Source organism: Crocodylus porosus, unplaced genomic scaffold (assembly GCF_001723895.1).
Source record: "Crocodylus porosus isolate Cpor-Errol unplaced genomic scaffold, CroPor_comp1, whole genome shotgun sequence".
Taxonomy (NCBI): Eukaryota; Metazoa; Chordata; order Crocodylia; family Crocodylidae; genus Crocodylus; species Crocodylus porosus.
The window spans coordinates 23220067-23240225 of record NW_017728950.1 but is presented as its reverse complement, the minus strand read 5'-3'; the positions used below and the strand labels follow the sequence as shown (position 1 = coordinate 23240225).

The 20159-nt window shown below is 45.6% G+C and overlaps 2 protein-coding genes across 3 annotated transcripts in view; one reads left to right on the top strand and one right to left on the bottom strand.

Annotated features, from left to right (window-relative positions):
• The window catches only part of LOC109323690 (neuronal acetylcholine receptor subunit alpha-7-like), a 162410-nt gene extending 146319 nt beyond the window's left edge, over positions 1–16091 (top strand). For both annotated transcript variants that reach the window (XM_019555381.1, XM_019555382.1), the window contains one exon: positions 14479–16091. In XM_019555381.1, coding sequence (XP_019410926.1) covers positions 14479–15000 — 522 coding nt within the window. In that variant the 3' untranslated portion in view covers positions 15001–16091. The remainder of the gene's footprint in view (positions 1–14478) is intronic.
• Positions 16092–19618: 3527 nt separating this feature from the next.
• DNAH6 (dynein axonemal heavy chain 6) overlaps positions 19619–20159 on the bottom strand; it is a 244646-nt gene continuing 244105 nt past the window's right edge. The window contains exon 77 of the mRNA XM_019555221.1: positions 19619–19928. Coding sequence (XP_019410766.1) covers positions 19825–19928 — 104 coding nt within the window. The 3' untranslated portion in view covers positions 19619–19824. The remainder of the gene's footprint in view (positions 19929–20159) is intronic.

The following is a 20159-nucleotide window of genomic DNA, read 5'->3' as shown; positions in this document are numbered from 1 at the left end:
AGGCACTGGGGGAGTCCCTTTTCCCCCGAGCACTACCAGGAGTGACTAGAAATAATGGTCACAAGCTGCCAGAGGGTAAATTCAGACTAGACATCAAGAGGTGCTACTTCATGGTCAGGGCGGCTAGGGTCTGGAACCAACTTCCAAGCAAAGTGGTGCTGCCTTCTACCCTGGAGGTCTTTAAGACAAGGCTTGACGATCACATTGCTGGGGTCGTTTGACTCCAGTACTCTTTCCTGCCATGGCAGGAGGTCAGACTTGATGATCTGCTCAGGTCCCTTCTGACCCTACTAACTATGAAACTTGCCTGAGGCTTTAACTGGCAGCCCAAACCCCACTCACTCCAGCTGGCCACTGTCTGGGCCTCCTGCTTCACTGCTGGGAAAGCAGCTTCTTCATTTATCTCCAGCTATGGCAATAGACTCTAAGTTAAGGTCTGCTTTGGTAAGTATCTCTTTTCCTCTGCTCTCTGGCTTTTCTGGTTCCTGTCATTGCTTAGCTGTTTTTGGACTCTGGCTTGTGGATTTTCCCTTGGATCTGGTAATTTGGTATCCAGTTCCTGGATTCTGACCTGGCCTGTGTTTTTGGACTTGATCCCAGGGTTTCCCTCCTTAGATCTGGTAACTTGGCTCCCAAACCCTGACCTAGTCGGTGTTTAGATCAGCGTTTCCCAACTGGTTTCCCAACCCCCCCTCCCCCCCTCCCAGCTCTGCTTTTGGCCGGCGTGCCATGGAATGGAAAAGGTTGGGAAATGCTGATTTAGACAACACCCCTGCTCCTTTCTCTCAGGGGCCTAATCACTACACCACACTACATATGAGCAACAAGTGTTAAAGGCCCAAAATACATTGCCAATGACACAATCTAAGGGCCCTTGGGGCACTTGGAAACTTACCTTGATGGAGATCCTGGGCTTTGCTGAGCTCCTTAAATCTGCCCTGTACCAACCCCTAGGGTTGCCAACCATCCTGGATTGGCCAGGAGTTTCCCGGGATTGGCATCAATCTCCTGGTGACTGTTGAAAGCAATCCAGGAAATTGACATTGTGAACAGATTGAACAGTCCAATTAATGACTAGAGGTGTATTGATGCATCGGTCCCATATTGGATCAGCACCAATATAAGGAAAATTGACAGTATCGGCAACTGTTTTTCTTTTTGCTGACGTGGCTGATAATGTCACCAATAAATGCCCCAGTGAAGGAGGGAGCGAGGGTGGGACAGGCGTAGGTGCAGGTGCAGGCGTAGGCACTGCACAGCCAGGGTGGAGCGTGGGACAGAGCTGTGAGCAGCTCATCCAGAGAATGCAGGGAAGGGGTGGCAGCTCCCACTGCTGCATGCACCCTGGGAGGGCATGGGAGGAGTGTGCCCCTGGATCTGCATGCGGGGTGAGGGCAGGCTGCAGTTGCAGGGTGGGGTTGGGGGCAGTGCCAGGCTCTTCCCGGCAGGAGGGCTGGGCCAGGGCTGCACTGGGAGGAGGTGGCAGTGGTGCTGTGATGGGGGCTATGGTGAATTTGGGGGGGTCTGTACCCCCCTGTAGCCTCTCTTCCAGTGCCACTGCTGCCCACCTTGAACACAACCCAGCCCAGGCCCCTGCTGGGAAGAGCTCGGTGGTGCCCTGGCCCCAGCATGCAGCAGCAGTCTGCCCTCAACCTGTGCGCAGACCCGGGGGCACATGTCCCCCATGCCCTCCTGGGGAGCATAGTGACACAAGATGCCCTCCCGTGCCACCCAGACGAGCCATTCACAGCTCTGTCCCATGCTCTGCCCTGTCTGCACAGCCCCTGCCCCTGCCCCAGCCCCACTCCCTCCCTCACCACGGGGGCCTCGATCTCCCCCCGCACACCCCTCCCCTCACAACAGACTTACCAGCTGGATGCTGCTTTTCAAGCTGCTGAGCTGCATATCAGCAATCAAATTGGTATCAGATGATATGGCTCATTAAAAATTGGCCATCAGTATTGGCCCAAAAACTCTATTGGTGCATCCCTATTAATGACATTATGTCATGTTGGAAAAAAAATCTCCCAGAATAGCTTCAGTCAGAGTTAGCAACCTTGCCAACCCCACTGTTTCAGCTTCAACACAGTGTTCAAAGGGAGGGTTCAAGTCAGGGTCTGGCTTCAAGTCTTACAGCTGCTGGGCCTGGATGCAGAAAACTAGCTGAGGAAGCAGTCTTTGTGTTGTAGTAAAAGCTAGAGTTGCTCTCAGGCTGTTGGGTGCCTCTTTTCCTGCCCCCACATGGTAATGAGGGGCAGGGGTTGGTCTGGACAGAACACAATGAGAGATGAGTTAATCAGCACTGACACGCTTCTGATGATGCCTCTAAAATGAAAGGATGTAGAGAGACTAAAGTGGCCCTTCGCCGTGCTGCTTGGCTTGATCATTGCTGAGGCCTTGTGCTTGTCCTGGGTGTGGATGGAGGATTTTGGCCTGCTGGTCTGTCATTCAGCCTCAAAGTCCTTGTCAACTTCCTCCTGGCATTAGGTAAGGTGGGGAAAGTTTGACACGTGTCAGCTGGAGACCTTTGTGACTGTGGGCCCTCAGGTAGTATCCACTCACTCCTTGAACTCTACAGAGCATGGTGTTGTCCTGGGTTCCCATTTTAAAATTTCCCTGAAGATCCTTCATTTCAACTCTGACTGACACCTTTCTTATCCTGTTCTTAACATCTGTCACCTGTACCTGAGTCATTCTGTGGCCCCTGTCTGTTTTGAGGGCATGACTTCCACAACTTCCCTGAGGTTGCTGCCAACTACATGTTATTAAATAGGAAGGTGACTTTTAGGAACAGAGTGTTCAAATTTTCAACACAAGAAAAAATGAGGCCTTTTTTCCTCTTCATGTCTCTTGTGAAAGGTCTTTTATACAGAGGACATTAGGCCAATTAAAAAGGAAAGAAAATTAAAATGGAAGTGGATACAAATATCCACAATTATCTGTCCAGTCTGATTTTTTTAGAGTCTGTTTCTACAGCATCCTCTGATACTTCATCTGTTGTAACTGTCATGCTGGGCAATTACCCTGACAAGATGTAAAAATGTCACATGACCTACCGGCATCATCCTACTTTTAGACAGGAAATGCAGGATGGGTTGGAAGGAAACTGGTCAGTATCCCAATTTGTGTACTCTGAAAATAATTCAGAGCGTCAGTGCACATTTAAAACAGAGTGAAAAGTCTAGTGGCTACTGGGCATGCTAGTAATTATTTCTTAATGTGACTGTCATGGCATTTAAAATCACCTTACCTTCTAGACAGCATAGCAAATGGATTCTGAATGAACATTAGCCACTTGCTTTGGTCTCAGAGAGCTCCGAAGACATCCATCTCAATAAATTTCTATTTATGGGAGGAGTGTGTAAGGCAGGAGGGCCATGGCCCTCATGATTAAGTAGGACTCTGGGGTCTTTTGCCTTAGAAGGGCTGTGGACTGGTTGTGTTGTTTTCCCAGAACTGTCAGGATCCAGACCCTCCTCACCATTCAGTGAGTTGTTGCTTGGCACCAGGCCCATCCAGCTCTCAGGAGGGCTTCCAGGCCTCCCCCAATTCACTGAAGTTGGGTAGATGCCCGTGGATACTTCTAAAATTTCAGTCATGTAGGAGACGTTGTCTTGGACAACGAGACTCTCTTTGAGGTTTCACCTATAGTAGCACAGGCCTGAAGGGAGGGATGTTTTAGCCTTGTTCTGTCCTCTCATGACTAGTTCTGTTGCTTGTGCCAGTGTAGTTGGCATGTACAAAACCTTCCATAATTTAATAGCTTTTATAGCATGGCCTAACTAGTGAGGCATGAAACTGGCCTATCTTCCTTCTGCATCTATGGAGGCCATGCCTTTCAGCCTGCTTGTGGAATTGTCGATGAAGGGGCTATTTTCTCTTGCTATTGGCATTTGTTTTCTAGGAACATGAAAGTGAAGGAGATTAAGAAATAGAGCAGGGAATGGTCTGCTGAGTAGCACACCAGCATGTGATTCAGGATGCCCGTGTTCTACTCCAAAGCCTGTGAATAATTCACTGGGTGACCTTGAGATAGCCACTTTACTTCTCGATTTCCTCTCCTAGCCATTGCCTGTCCTGTCTCTTGTGGGTAGGGATTGTCTCTCATGGGCTGGATGAAAGGACTGAGGAGAAGAGGGAGCAACGGTCTCAAGTTGCAGCTAGGGAAGTTTAGGTTAGATATTAGGAAGAATTGTCTCACCAGGAGGGTAGTAAAACACTGGAGCAGGTTACCTAGAGAGGTATTGGAAACTTCATCCTTGGAGGTTTTCAAAACTCAGCTAGACAAAACTCTGGTTGGGATTATCTAGTTGGGGATGGTCCTGCTTCATGCAGGTTGGACTAGATGACCTCCTGAGGTCCCTTCCAACCTGAGGATTCTATGATTGAGTGCATTGCCTAACTGGGATCTGTAGACTGTACTGCTGTCCAAAAATTAAATCAAGAAGTGGATGTTTGGATCAAGATGTTCTTTGGATGTGTACCAGGAAAGAGAAAACTACTGCATAAGAAGCCACAGGGTTGCTAGACTTGGAGTAAAAAGGCAGGAGTCCTACACATTGGTATGGAGGAAGATGTACTGAAAGAATGAAAAGTAGCTTTCTTCCTGCATGCAAACACAAATGTTTTGCCATTGTGATTCTGGGCACATTCAGCTTTTTGATTTTTTCCTTGCTGCCTGTTGCAATCCATATATTTCTTTCAGAGGCATCCCTGTAGTAATAAGAAGAGGAATCTATTAAGATGGTTATCTGCAGAGAGGAGGAAATTGCTTACCTGAAACTCTTGTTCTCTGCAGATTGAATCTCAGCAGATCCCCTACCATTTCCACTTCACAGCACCAAGGGGGCTCTGCATATTTCAATTCTATTTCCCTAATTAATTGGAGACTGTTGTGGGATTATTTTCCCCCTTCTGTTTCAAAGGAATTGACTGCTGAAAAAATAGGGGGAGGTGAAGGACCTAGATAGAAGGTACATGGCTTAATTAGTTGTTATAGCCAATAGCTCAGCTTTCCTGAACTGGTAAATAATTTCCAGTTAAACAAACAGCTTCCTTTCTCTTCCTAAGAGAGATTGGTCCATTGTGCTCCTGTCTGTTCCATTAAGAGACAGAAGAGGAGGGCGACTGATAGTTATTTTTCTACCTTGCCACCTAATACTAGGGAGTTTACATGGATCTATCTACCACCTTGGTATTCAAATACCAACCAAGATCCAGAGGTACTGAGGTTGCTGTAATAGCCAGAAATTGTGCTTTCTTTTGGCTGGTCCCCTAAAACCAGTAATTTTGCCAAGAGCAAATTTTTCAAATGTGTAAACAGAGGTTTGTGGTCATCTTCTGAAAGCTAAATAAGTGCCAGAGGCTTAGCACCTTTAACATCTCACAAGTCTAACATGTAACAGAGCACTAAGGGTGAATGCCTCTGTAATCACCGCTACAAGAGTTAGATAAGAAGTGCCTTATTGGGTCAGACAATGGCAGGGATGTATGTTTTAAAGCAGGGCTGTACAACTGACAGTCCAAGTTTAAGCTGCAGCCTCCTGGCAGACTGCTTCTTCCCCCATCACTCTGGGAGGTGCGGCAAGGGACTGTAGGTCAGGAGTGAGGGACACTGGCAGGGTTGAGGGGAGGACTGTGGTTTGTGAGAGAGGGGTAACGGCAGATCAGGTCTGCTCAGCACCACAAAGCAGTTGGAGAGACAGCCACAGTTGGACCTGCATCCTAGTGAGCAAAGGGAGCAAAGGGAGCTTTGATTTTCTATGATAAAAACCCCCAAATCAAACACCAAAATATACAGATATTTAGAATGTATTTTATTATAATGACTGAGGCACTGGTAGGTTTCCAAATTGCTTTAAAATTGCAAATATATCAATAAAACATTGTGTTCAGCTGATACCTATATATATACTAGTGGTATTTCATCTTAAGCATGGAAAAATCTGGATTTGGGGTTTTTTAATCAGATAATTTTTGATTATTTAACAGAGAAAACTAGAAACCCTGTTCATTACTGTCCCACGTATACACAATCATTGACTTAGAGATGCTAGAGGAAACATCTCCAACTCTTTAATTCAATAATTATTAATAGACCTATCATCCATGAATTTATCTGATCCCTTTCTGAACCTGGCTATGCTATTTGACACTATCACTTTTCAGGGCAATGAGTTCCAGAAGTTAATCACATGCTGTGCAAAAAAGTGCTTTCTTTTGTTTTAAATCTGTCTCCTACTACTTTTGATAGTTACTGTCTAGTTTTAGTATTCTGGGTCTTTGTGAATAACTATTCATTTTATCTTTGCCCTCTCAAGATGTGGATGCATCATGGATTTGCATAGTGGCATGATAATGTTCTCCATTTTGTTTTCAGTTCCCTTCTTAATGGTGCCCAGTATTTTACTGGCTTTTCTGGTTGCAGCTGCACATTGAGCTGTGTAAGAGGAGTCAAGGGACTTTGTCACTTCAAGAAGAAAAGGACAGAAGGCAAGGCTTGCAATCAGGCTGGGTAAGGGCCAGCTTCTGACAAGAAAGCAGCCCAAGAGAATGTAGAGAGGAACTACAGAGGTGCAGATAGTAGGGGTGTGCGAAATGGGTGCTATTTGATTCGGATTTGGCCCAAATCAGGGACAGTGATTTGATTAGTTGATTCAGATCACCGTCACTGTTTCGCTTCAGCTGAATCCGAATCTGAAAATTCGATGCTGATTCGGACAATCAGTGATTCGGACATACACACAGCTTTAAATGTTTTTTCTACATACCTTGAGGCACCAGGCATGGCTCATGAATGCTGCGATGTTGGGGCAGATGGAGTGTCTCACAGGAGCACCAGGGGTGGGGTGGGGTGGGGGGTGTGGTGCCGCATACTCAGCGGTGAACCCAGAAGTGGACCAGAAGTACTTCTGGCCCACTTCTGGGTCTGCTGGGGAGCATGTGGGGGCCCCCCCACACCCCTTTGGATTGGCAATCAGCTGCGGGGAGACCCTGGGTGCCCCCCAGACCCAGAAGGCACCAGTTGCCGAGATGGAGGGGGGGAGGGCGGGGCCCTGGCTCACTCCCCAGTGGACCTGGAAGTGGACCAGAAGTGCTTCTAGTTCACTTCTGGGTCTGCTGCTGAGAGCGCTGGGGACTCCCCTGTGCTCCTGTGGGACGCTCCATGTGCCCCAGCATTGGCAGATTTATGAGCCTCCTGGTACCTTGAGGTATGTAGAAGAAGCGCTTAATTCTGTGCCTATGGCCAAATCTTTTCGAATCTCTCCAAATAGATTCGAAGGGTTCTGATTCAATTTGCAGAGATTAAAGGCTCTCCTCAGGGTTCGATTCAGATTTGGAAATTTGGCCACTGAATTGGGCCGAATCTCTGCCTAATCAAATCAGTGACCTAAGCTTCGCACAGCCCTAGCAGATAGCTACCTGGGGTAAGCTGCCCCTGAAATAAGCCACAGGGCTTATTGCAGGGCTCTAAGTAGACAGGTAATGAAAAACCAGGTAAAGAACAGGTGAGCAGACTGCAGGAGACCAGACCAGCAGGCTGAGTAATGGGATAAGCAGAAGCCCCTGGGTAAGTTGGGGTGTGAAGGGGGACATCATGTGGAAGTCTTGTGACCTGAAGGGGTGGAGCTAGAGGGCTCAGTGTGACCCTGAACTCCTGATTTCTCATCTGCAAGGGAAGGGAACCCAGGTAACATAGATATGCAGGAAAGCTGGAGGGAGCCAATGGAGAGAGGGCAGGAGGTTGCTAGGACCTGGAAACTCAGCAGGGCAGAGGTCTGGTGCCTGGAGACCATTTGGTCAAATGTTCATTTCCTTGTTTTGACTGGAGGTTTGGCTATGGCAAAAGGGGCAGTTGAAGGCCACAGTGAGGACGGACTGCTTTTTAAGCCCTGCGAAGGTCATGGACCTGGTAAGCTGAAGCAACCCTGCCAGGGCCAGGGACCCGCTGGGCTAAGTGAGCTGACATTAAGATAGAGCTGGGGGTCTGGTAGATGGAACTAGTGTAAGACCCATGAAGTATGGGCATGGCTGTAAGGGAGGCTGAAGACCACTATTAGGGCCAGTGGGGCCATGAGTGGTGCTACAGAGGCAGGGCCTGTGGCTGAGTGCAGAGAAGTAGAACAATGGGTTTGAGCTTACAGAGGACTGGGCCAGAAGGGCCCAGAGCCTGGAGTTAAGCAAGTCACTTTTAGCTAGGACTGAGAACAAGAGGAGGAGTCCTGCTCAGGGCAGGGAACTATGCCTGATGATGAGTAGGGACAGACGAAGCACCAAAAGCCCACTTTTGCCTCTGACTGAATACGATAATCATCTTATCCATCAAGACACAATGGGTAAGGCAGCAGAGTGATCCCCTGGGAGGCTACAGTGGAGCAAGCAGGACAAGTGGGGCCAGTAGGGGGCCACACAGCTAGCCTTCAAGGTTGGGTCTTGGAACAGCTGATATTTTCAGCTAACAGCCTACATAGCTTAGCTTCAGCTGACAGGCAGTACCAGGGAAGACCCTGCACTAGCTAATGTATGGGAGAGTTGGGAACCTCAAGAACACGGATGAGAGGAGTCTGGAGGAAATGGCAGGCATGTACCCACCCTTTTAGTATGTCTTCCCTGAATACTTAAGAAGCGTTATCTATGCTTTAGGGTTTTTTTCTACAATAACTGTGAAGGAAATAATTGGATAGTTAAACTGACAGATGGAAGTAGCAGTTATCATCTGCATGTAATAGGTGGGGAACTTCAACAAAGAGACATGGACTGCATCACCACATGCAGGTACAGGCGGTTTGTGGCACCACAAACCTCTTTGCAGAGCCACAAACTGCGCATGTGGGATATTAAAATGTGCACTATGCTGCAGACTTACAGCATGGGGGCAAAATATGCTACAGGGATTTCCTGGTAGCAAGCCCTCCCACACCACACGGGGCTCCAGCATGCTAGAAGCCAGGAGGAGCTGGGAAAGGGCAGTTTGTCCAAAATGGGACACAGTGTCCCACAACAAAGCTCAGGGGCTTCCACTGTGGTACAAAGTAGTGGCACAAATTTGTACTGTTTGTGCCGCTGCAGACGCATGCCTCTACACATCTGGACGTGGACATAAAGTGTATAATCCCAGAACACACAGGAAGTCAGTGGCAAAGCCAGGAACTGAACTCAGATCATTTGATTTTCCACTTGCATATCATAATCATAATCATAAGACCATCTTTCTTCTCCAATCACACTACTTCAGGCTGATTGGTATCATTATTAATAAAAATCTGGGAAGTTTTCTTCCTTCATAAATGCAGCTTCTATAGCTGGAAATTCCCATCACCTGACAAATCCTGTACCAACATTTTGGAAGTGACCTCAGTGAAAAAGATGACCAGTCTCTAAAGGGATTCCTTCAAGAAGTGTGTAGATAGGTGACTTCCAGTGCTGTGATTCCTTGTGTTAACTGCACATTGGATCATCTTGGAGTTTCTTTATAGGCAACCCAGTTGGATTTCAGGCCACCAGCTGTCACCTTTCTTGGGCCAGAATACTGTGTTTACTTCAGCATGTGTGTCATCTGTTCAACATGTGTTGGGCTGTTCTCTCAGGACTATCCAGTTAGCCAAATGCCTTAGTTGGTTCAGAACAAAATCATTTCGGGGAAAACAGATCTTGAAAACAACAATCAGTGTCTCTGTATTCTAAGCTTACCAGGTCACATGGAGATCCTGGCAGATCTAATGTCTTTATGTTTTTTTGCCAAGTCTATCTGTACAGCGTCAAGCCTGACAGTTTTTAAATAGAGTGCACCCCTTCCTTTCCCCACATCAGGAGAAATTTTATTTTTCAGTTTCCAGTCCTTTGTCAGCTGAGGCCTTTGAGCCAGGTTGGATCACTTGAAGTACATTTCCTTCCAGGACATGAAACTTCTAAAGACTAATTACCTGGTGTAGCATGCCAGGAACCTGGGGCGAGGGGGCTGTGATGCCCCCTGATGGCCAACCTGCTCCCATTATATCCTTGGTCCCTTAAGCATTCGCCCCTTCTCCTCACCTGCCACACCTTGATGGAAATAAGTACTTAGACAAGGGAGGTTGCCTTTGGGATCCCTGAGTGAGATCTTATTTGCTCTTGAGCTTAAGTCTCATTACTTTGTGCTTGAAGGGCTTATAACATGGCTCCAACTGCCCCTTACACCACACCTGTGCCTTGCAGGTGTTATCAGTCACATCCATCATCAGCCCCCTTGCACCATGGCCTCTGTCCCTGTGACTGGGCCTCTCTGCCCAGGCATTTTGCCTAGCTTGGCTATAGTTCTAGATGTAGCCTCCAGGCTTGCCTTCTCCACCTGGGCACTCTGCCTCTGATGGCTAGTCCTGAGCACAGCATCTCAGCCTGCGCTCCCCACCTGGGCACTTTGCCTCTGTGTACTACTTCCCAGCACTGTGTCCTACCCTCTCAGGCTCCTGTCTCCGCCGCTCCTGAGCTTTGGGCCTCTGGCCCTGCTCTTTGGGCTCCCTTGCCCTATATTTTTGGGCTATGGGTCTACTGACCCCCTTGGTCTCTGGTAATAGTCCCTGACTCTTAGTCTCCCTAGACTTTGGCCCACTTCTAGGACAGGTGAGACCACAGCCATCCTGGCCTCCTTGCTTCCCAGTTCTTTGGTTCTCTGCTCTCTCCTGCTCCTCCGCAGGCTACAGCCTCTCTAGCCATATTTCCCAGGCCCCTCTATTCCCAGGCCTGTTTTTGCTCCCACTGACCTATTGGCTCACCAGCCCTTGCTCACAGGTTTCTCCATTCCTAGGCCTGTTGGGACCTCCTCCATCCCTTAATCCCAGCCAGAAACCTCCAGAGATGTTTACCCCAGCTCAGATGTTACCTAGGAGCCCTCCTGCCCAGTAGCTCCTCTCTCCATGGCCCTCAGAGCTAGGCTGCCTGAGTGGCTCAGGCCCTGGGTTTATATGCTTCAAGCCCAGCCCCCTTCTGGTCAGGTGACACTCTAATTGGTCCCTGCCACACCTGCAGGCTGCTTCTCATGCAGCCTCTTCCCCTCTTAAAGTGACAGGTGTGTTAATGGGCCCATGTTGTTTACACATGGGGGACTTGAATTAATTCTCCCCTCCTATTTCCTTTAGCACCTTAAAGAAGCATCCTGTACCCTTCACCCTGGAATATAATCACCAACAGACCTATAAAACTGCATCTAACATTTATGAAGTTAATAAAATAATCTTTTAATATTCCACGATTTCAGGGCATTGACCTCTCACAAGGGCATTTCATACCATTGTACTGTAACCTCCTAAATCAGTGGCTCCCAACCTCAGGTTGCAACCCAAATCAGGATTGTGGGGGGTCCATCCCTCACTCCATCTCTCCCATCTCCGGGGCTCTCCCGGTGCATGGTACATGTGGCTTTTGCTACTGCTGCCCCCTGTGATCCCAGCCCAGGCTCTTCTGGCACCGCCAGGCATGAGTGAGTCGGTGGCAGGGGCAGGAGTCATGACCTGGATTTAGGGTCACAGCAACAAAAAGCTTGGGAGCCACTGTTCTAAATGGTGGTAAGAGCTGTGTAGGTTCAAGTAAGTTTGCATCAGTTTAGTCGTCTGTCATTTGGGGACTGTTTTTCTACAACCACAATGAAAAATGCAAATGGTTTCTTACCTTTTAAAAGTGACTTTCACAGGTTCTCCATAAAGGGCAATCCATTCCTGAATACATACTCTCTGAAGGAATAATCTGGACATTTTACAGATACAGCAGTTAATTGATTTACCTTGCTGTGGTTACAGCAGTCTGTACCAACCAACAGAATTCCTGTCTGCCAAGGGTTCAGATAAGAGCTCTAGAGATTAATTTGAGGGGGAAAATAAGTTACATCCTCTTGTATTAATTCATTTCACAGTCTTGACAACAATCGTATACACAGTAGACTCTCATATTCAGGTTAGACAGTTATCATGGACCATATACCAGAGTATGAGAAAATAACACCTGTGTTTGTGCCATTTCCTCTGAAACAGGTTTAGATTTTGAACTGTTTTTAATATATTTGCCTTTTTTAGTAAAGAATGCCTGTGGTGGGTTTTCTTTTTAACTCCTTGTGAAAGGATTAAAAAGGGTTTCAATTAACAAAATGGCCACATCTAGATGAGCATGGATGTAAGGTATGTGGTGTCACTGATTCGTCTGCATACATTGCACATGCAGGCGTGCCCCACACTGCTACCTGGCAGCACAAAAAAAATCCACAACAAAAAAAAAAGCAGGGTGGTGCATTTGGCAGCAGCCCATGCTGCCCAAAACCAGAGCCTAGTTGGCTAGAGCCACACTCCAGCTGAGGACCAGGTTGCGAGCTGCAAGAGCCCCCAGGGCTTCAGGTAAGGCTGCTGCGGTCAGCACAAAGTGTGCCACGGCTACTTGTCCCTGGAGAAACAAATATTTCCACTTGTGTGGAGGCAGCTAATGAATTTTAGAAGACAGTGAAAAAAACTGCCTGTTGGAAAATTTTTAGGCCAGGGTTCTCAACTTTTTTTGGACCAAGACACACCTTGTTACAGTGGAGAGACCCATTTTTAGACTCAAGGTACCTCTTTAGAATATGCCAGACCTTAGCTTTCACTTTTTTTCCTACAAAAAAATAACAAACTAATTCTTCTGTGGCAAAGAACTCAGAAAGACCACAACAGGTCAGAATATGCTTGACACTGAGAGCATCTATATGTTCTATTAATGTGCTATAGGCTTACTGCACAGTATTTTACTTCCCAGGGGCATGACTACATGTGCACCCTGTTGGGAGAAAATCTGCTCCTGCCCTGCTCTGCCCCCCCTCCATCAACTAGGAGGAGTTCCAGGCTCCCTGGGGGTATGGGGCTAATCCCCATGTGGACAGGGCCAGGAAAGCTCTGCCAGCTGCAGTGCCAGCTGTCTCCTGTCCCTGTGCACATTAGCGACTCCATCCTGATGCTGATTGGCTCCTGGTGGGAGCCAGTAGCTGAGCAGCACCAGGACTAGGCCCCCTGCTGGTGTGGCTGACTAGAAGCAAATTTTATCCTGGTCAACGTCTACATGAGCACTACTGCACAGTAACTAATGTGCAGCTAATCTAATACCTGTATTTACAGGCACTAGCTAACTGTGCAGTAGACTAATTTACATGGTTACATGGTGATGCTTTACTGTGCAGTCAATTAGTATACTGAGCAGTAAAGCATCTCATGTAGACATGCCTACTGTGGACTCCTATTTGAAATCTCTTGCTTGATCTCATGAATGATGTGCAGCTGTTTGCACACCTAATATTGAGCCGCACCTTGTGGCACCCTGGTTGAAAACCACTGCTCTAAGCAGCCTGAGTCAGAAACCTTTTACAACAAGCATTTTCATTACTTCCTAAAATCTTTTAGGCATAACATCTCACTGGTAGTTGTGAACATCATTGATTCTTTCTGGCCACTCTGGAATGCTTCCCAAAAAGCACGAGAATCGCTTTGTAGACTAAATTTTGTCTCATGCTCTCAAAACAGACGGAATTTTTGGTAGAAATATATTTCCTCCCTGTCACAAAAAAGACCAAACTGCCCCTTTCAGAGGGGAAGGGGAAAGCTGTTCCTCAGTAAACCCCAAGAATCTTATTTGATTTCCCTCTCCTGAAAGGACCCCCCTGCAGCCAGCCCTAGCATGGATTCACAAGGAGACAGCCTCTGGCTTTGGGACCCTGGCTTTTCTTAGTCCCTAGCTTCCCCTGGGACCTGTAGCACCCCCATCTCTAAGGCTCCTTTTTTGGTCAGCTCCTGGGAAGGAGAGGGGTGTTTTTTTCCTTTTAAAGAGGGGTGTCAGGATGCTGATTGTCTCCAACACAGCAGAACAGGCTGATCCAAAACAGTCCTCATTGTGCCATTTTAGTTCCCTCTGTCCTCACTCTGAATTTACTCTGTACTCCCAGGGACCATTCCTGTACTCCCAGCCCACACCGGGACCTTCTCCCAGCCTCTCCTGGGACCTTTTCTCCCTGTCCTACCTTTGAACAATGATACAATGAAGCATTATGCCATAGGGAACCAATCCAAGAACAGTTTCTGGGCCCTGTTGTCTGGCCCAGACTGCCATCTGGCCCCAAGGTGAAAATGGCATATTGATGTCCTACTTAGGGACCTGGACCCAGTAACATACGCCCCTTGCCCCACCACCTTCCAGTGTTCTCAAGCAGAACTATAGGCTGGGACTTAGCCCACTTACCTTATTTCCTTGTACTACCCACCCCCACCCCAGAAAAAACAAACATTTTCAGAAAAAGATCATGCATGAAACATTTCACTTTGAGAGGCAAGTTTGAAAAAGTACAAAACAAGCAAAAATACTTCTTTCAATGTAATGCTCAGGTACCATAGCTATAGCTGCTATTACCTTCATCTCCTAATGTGCAGTATGTTGGGACCACTTACAGAATAGGATTGTACTTTATCTATATTCTCGTCATTTCTTGCTGTTTTTCAGGTTCGTGTTGTTCTGCTGAACTGGTGTGCTTGGTTTTTAAGAATGAGAAAACCTGGAGAAAACATAAAGCCCCTCTCTTGCAAGTACAGCTACTACAAGCAAGATTCAGGCATTAGCAGTGTTGAGATGAACGTTTTACCTGGGCACCAATCTAGCAATGGCAACATAATCTACAGCTATCATGCCATGGAAAATCCTTGCTGCCCACAAAACAGTGATTTAGGAGGCAAGTATGGAAAGGTCACTTGCTCCTCCCCGGAAGATATTGAGCTTGTTCAAAAGAGGGCTTTAATGGATACTATCCCAGTGATCGTCAAAATCCTGGAAGAAGTTCAGTTCATTGCAATGCGCTTCAGAAAACAGGATGAGGGTGAAGAAATATGTAGTGAGTGGAAGTTTGCAGCTGCTGTTATAGACAGATTATGCTTGGTTGCATTTTCATTGTTTGCAATCATCTGCACATTTACAGTACTAATGTCTGCTCCAAATTTCATAGAAGCTGTTTCAAAGGATTTTACATAGAGCTCTGAGATGAACACAGTGAAAGAAATGCCATTTCCAAATAAGCGTTGCCATTAACTTTGTTAAATGAAGTAATTTGAAACAGAGAAATGTACTTTTATGAGCTAACTTGCATAGAAGGAAGTTGAAATTAGTTTCAGAAGCTGATTATCCCTAATGGTAGTGATTGTAATTACTGAATAATATAAAACACTGGGCTCTGTTATTTATTTCTTAGACTGTGTCTACCTGTAATAATGTCATAATCTGTGACAATTGAGATAGTTGAGAACCTAAACTACAGTATATTTGTTACAACTTTACACTAGTGTGTGTGTGCTGCTAAGAAAACACTAGTAGAAAACAGCTACTTTGACAAATCACTCAGATTAACCTGTTCTTTAGTAAACTGTCATTTTTGGTATCTTTATATTTTAGCATCTTTGTTTATTATGGCTGTGCTGTGCATTTCTCAGATTGGCAGTGATCACTGCACACTCTGGTATCTCTGTATAATGCCTTTAGTGAAATAAACTACAATTGTGTTAGCTTTTACTAATTCTGTGACTAATATTTTTTCCAGTAAATATGTTGATATAATGTACTTTCGCTAAGATTTTAAAGTATTTTTTTAAATGCATGTAAGATTGGTTGTTGAGAGAAAACAGAAAATTTGGTACCCATTCGGGCAAGTCCATAGATTCTACATGAGCTTGCCTCAGCCTCCTCTTGCTGTTTAGCTATTGCTGTGGTGCTTTGTGCTTAAGTTGAAACATCTCTAATGATTTTGAATTACAGCTGCCATTTAAATACAGCTTCAGTAAAGTCCATGGGAGGAATGCCACTTATTTCAGTTGGAGGCTAGGACTTCACTGTTAGAATTCACAGGTTTGTCTTGCAGTGCTGTATCTTTATTTTTTGCTCAGTTCTGTATGATTTACTTTCAAACATGGCCACAGCAGTCTTGTTAAAAGAACTGTGTAAAAGGACAATTTATTTTGTGTTAGCTACACTTTGACATAACCTACTTTTGCATTTACATGTACCAATTTGCTGTTATTAACTATTATAATGCAACGTTTAAACATTAATAAAGAGTAATTGTTAAATCATTCCATTGGTGTATGATGGTAAAAGGCATCTTATCACAGGCTTCTATCTATCTTGTAATGAAACTTTTGCCATAATACAGTTGCTTGGCTCTCTTGTTGGGATTTTAATCTACCAGCAGATTATGCAACTGGTCATGTGGACACAAAGGGGGCCACTGGAATGTTCACCAGAGGATGAGTTCTTCACATCATGGTTAGAGGTGTTGGTTGTAGCTAAGGACATAGGCAGACAAGGTTCTTTGGGTAAATCTCATATCTTTTATTAGACCAACTAATATAGTTTGGAAAAATTCTTATTTTGGGTACAGCATCTGCAGTTCGAGTTGGTCATAAATTTGATATAAGATATCAGATTTACCCAGACAGTCTTGTCTGCCTCACATCATGATTAAACATTCTACCATCTGGTGCTATTAATTTCTCTGGGATGGAGACCTAGTATTTGAGGTATTTAAACTCCTTACCTGATAAGTAACAGGAGCAAGAATCCACTGTCTTTCTTACCTAACTTCCAGACTGTGTTCCCTTAAAAAGGTCCTAGGTATGCTGAAAATAATTCTTTCCTACAACCATGAACTGAACCCTTCCAATACTGCTGCTGGAGAGTAATAGGGAAACCATGGGATCCTTCCGGAGGACTTAAACAACTTCCACTTATACCAAAGAAGCAAGGATTTTTTTGTGCGATACCTTTTTTTGGATTACCTGTATAGTTAAAAGAAATGTTAGATGAGCTTTGAACATAAAATGCCCTTCTTCATGTCTAGGAAAGAAGCAGGTACAGCCTCAGCTAAATACCACCTAAACCAATGGCTTTTGTTAGCTCCACAAGTACAAGAAAAAAAGACACTTAAAGGATTGAAGAAGGCCTGCAAATTAGAAACAAAGACAAGATATCAGAAGTAGCTTCAAAGGCAGAGAAGTTTAGCTGAATAAATAACCTAATTATGTAAAAGAACAAGACCATTCGGAAGGGAAAAGGATCATTATTACCTATGGCGTATTGAGAGATTAGAAGAGTTGCCAGTCAGATTATGTCATCATCTATGTTTAGCATGGTGTATAGTGGCTAGTAAATTATGGATTTTTGTTCCCAAACCCATCTTCTTGTGGAATTCATAAATGTATTGAACAATACCATGAACTCAACATGGATGATAATTTTATGACTCACTGTAATTAACTGCTATATCTTCTAACCTCTCAGTACTCCACAGGTACTCATCTAACATCTCTCCCCCAACTGTGCAATTGGTCCAGTAAAAAGGTAGCACCAGAGAACCTTGTTTCTCATGTACTTTCTGGACCACCATGGTTACCGTCAGTCCAACTCCATCTAAATAGGCAGTGGAGAAGCTGCTTGCTCAAGGAACAATTTCTTGCATTAACATTTTGCCTATTACCACTTAGTATATTGTGTCTCAGTGGAGAAGATATTTGAGAGAGCTGAGAGTGTTGAAGCAGTTGTGGTGGCTTCTGGATACCTTGGTATCCTTGACTTCTACCCAGACTGCTTTCAGATACGATTTTTGTAAGCTGACAATACCCCTATCTATTTTGGCTGGTTTGCTCTTAGGGATAAAATTCAGGAAACAATCCATGCTAATATGAAATCCCGCAGGAACTGACAGAAACAGCCTCGTGTGCATCCCTTTCCTTCTTCTTTGAGAGTTCCCAAGTAATGGCATAAAACATTCACTCTTCTTCCATGTGGGCCACCCTACCTGCATTCTTACAAAGATGTCACCCTGCCTCTTGTTGTCCATCTATGGTTGTCTGAGGGGTGGAATTGCAGTAATGTCTCCTACTGGTGAGCTCTAGGCACCTCCAAGCTCTCTGGACCACCCTTTGGAAGCATGCACTTCTCCCATTCTCTGCAGAGGAGATAGGCACCTTAACACAGTCAAATTGCATCCCTGATCAGAGACACTCAAGTCTCCCAATTGGCTATAAAGGGATACTTGGTTTACTCAGTTGTATGATGAGGTTTTTTTCTAATTTAACGTAAGGGGAAAAAACCCCTTATCTTAGAACAGGGGTGGGCAAAATATGGTCCGGGGGCTGGATCCAGCCTGCTGTGCCATTCTATCTGGCCTGCAGGGTCCCTAAAATTTTTAAAAATTAATATTTATTTGCTCCTGGCTCTCTATCAAAGATGACAGGAGCCAAGGGCAGTAGGACCCAGGGGAAGGTGGTGGCAGGATGCAGCAGCAAGGCCCACCCAGCCCTACCCCCTTAACCAGAAGCCCCTGCCTAGCAGAGGCTTCTGGCCTGGGACTGTGGCACTATTCCTGCTTCCCTGTGCCAAAGGGGGAAACAGGCCCTTGAGAGCTTGCCAAAACTTGGTAAGCGGCCCTCCTCTCATAATAATTGCCTGTCCCTGTCTTAGAATCATGTACAAGAACGGGAGAGAGGGGGTTGGGGAGGGTAAGAAGGGCGACTACTGTGGCTTGGGCTGTAGTATCTACCTGGGATTGGGGCTTAGCTGCAGCTGCTGCCTGCTCCTCTTCCCTTTCCCACTACCTCTGCACACCCCACATCTCCCTCTCCTGCCTAACGCAGACTCTGCTCCCCCACCTACTCTCTCCTTTACCCTTGCTTGCACCTGCAGGTTCTATGCATGCTGCAACCTGGGGCACTGAGCAAGTCCCCAGCCTGGCCCCATGGCAGTGGCATGTGGCCCTCATGGCTTCTACAGGGGTTGGGCAGGGGCTGTGCTCTGGGATCAGTGCCCCTGGCTGCAGTGTGGACAGAGCTTGCTGGCACAGAACTATGTTAAGTGGGGGGGGCAGGAAGCAAAGGCTGGAGAGAGGAAGGAGCAGAATCTAGAAAGGAGAAGGGGGAGGGGAAGGGGAGGAGGATGGGAAGGAGCTGGATCAGAGGCAGAGGGGGGAAGGGGGCTTGAGGCAGAGCTGGGGCAGATCGGGGGAAGAGGTGGCAGGGGGTAGGTACAAGCAGGGGGCAAGCTACTTGACCACCCTCTACTGCCCACCCCCTTACTGCCTGCACCCCTGCAGTGGTAGGAAGGATAAATTAAAGACAACCCTCCAATTATTAGATTATATGCATGGAAAATTATAACACACTTATAAATCTTCCATGTATAGAATCTATTTTGGGGGGGGAGGAAATAACCTTAAATTCATGCTCATCTTAGATTGGAGTAAATATGGTAAATACAGTAAACGTGACCCCCTTGCCCACATACAAATCCTGCTGCCTAAGTGGAGGTGTCTGTGAGCCAACTGAATCTGGCCCTAAATGACCCACAGAATCATTCATTTAAGGATCATTAATCTTTTTAATTGAAGACCTGTGTTGTCATCAGCAATCTCCAGTGAAACAAAGCATAAAAGGTGAAAGTAAATCACAATGGTCACAATAACCTACCATCCTGAAGCAAAATGTATTTCTTTATATGAAACACAAAAATATCATAGAACAGTATTTTTAGTTAAAGCAGAGGTACACAAATCATAGGAGAACTAAGAGGATAAGTACTGGCCTAAAAAACAACATTGAAAAACTAACATCAAGCTATATTTTATTTGATAAAGTCTAAGTCAAACAGAAAAGACAATGAATAGACTGATATTTCATACTATTATATTGTCAAGAGTCCAATCCTTACTTATGTCTTTGGTTTAGGGCTGTCATAATACTAAAATTTGTTTTGGGTGTACACTGAACGTAATATATACAAATCCCCTCTTGTGTTGTATCCATATCCTGCTTATTCATTCAGCTGGCAAAGCAAGGCAGCTCCTTTTGATATCCAGTAGTCACTTGGTCTTTTTGAGGGTAATAGTACTGTTACCACAAAATTGGTAGAATGACCTAGTTGGAAAAGGAAGAGATAAAAACTGTTACTGTATATCTACAGAAATGTGCATCCAATGTAATATTAAACCTCCAAACCAGGGTAACATTCAAAACTAAAACTGATACATACATGATTAAGATGTAATTAGAATAACTGAAGTTTAGGCAAGATAATTTGCATGACTGGAATATGGTCAAGGATGGATATAACTTATTCAGAAAGGACAGACATGGAAAAAAGATGGA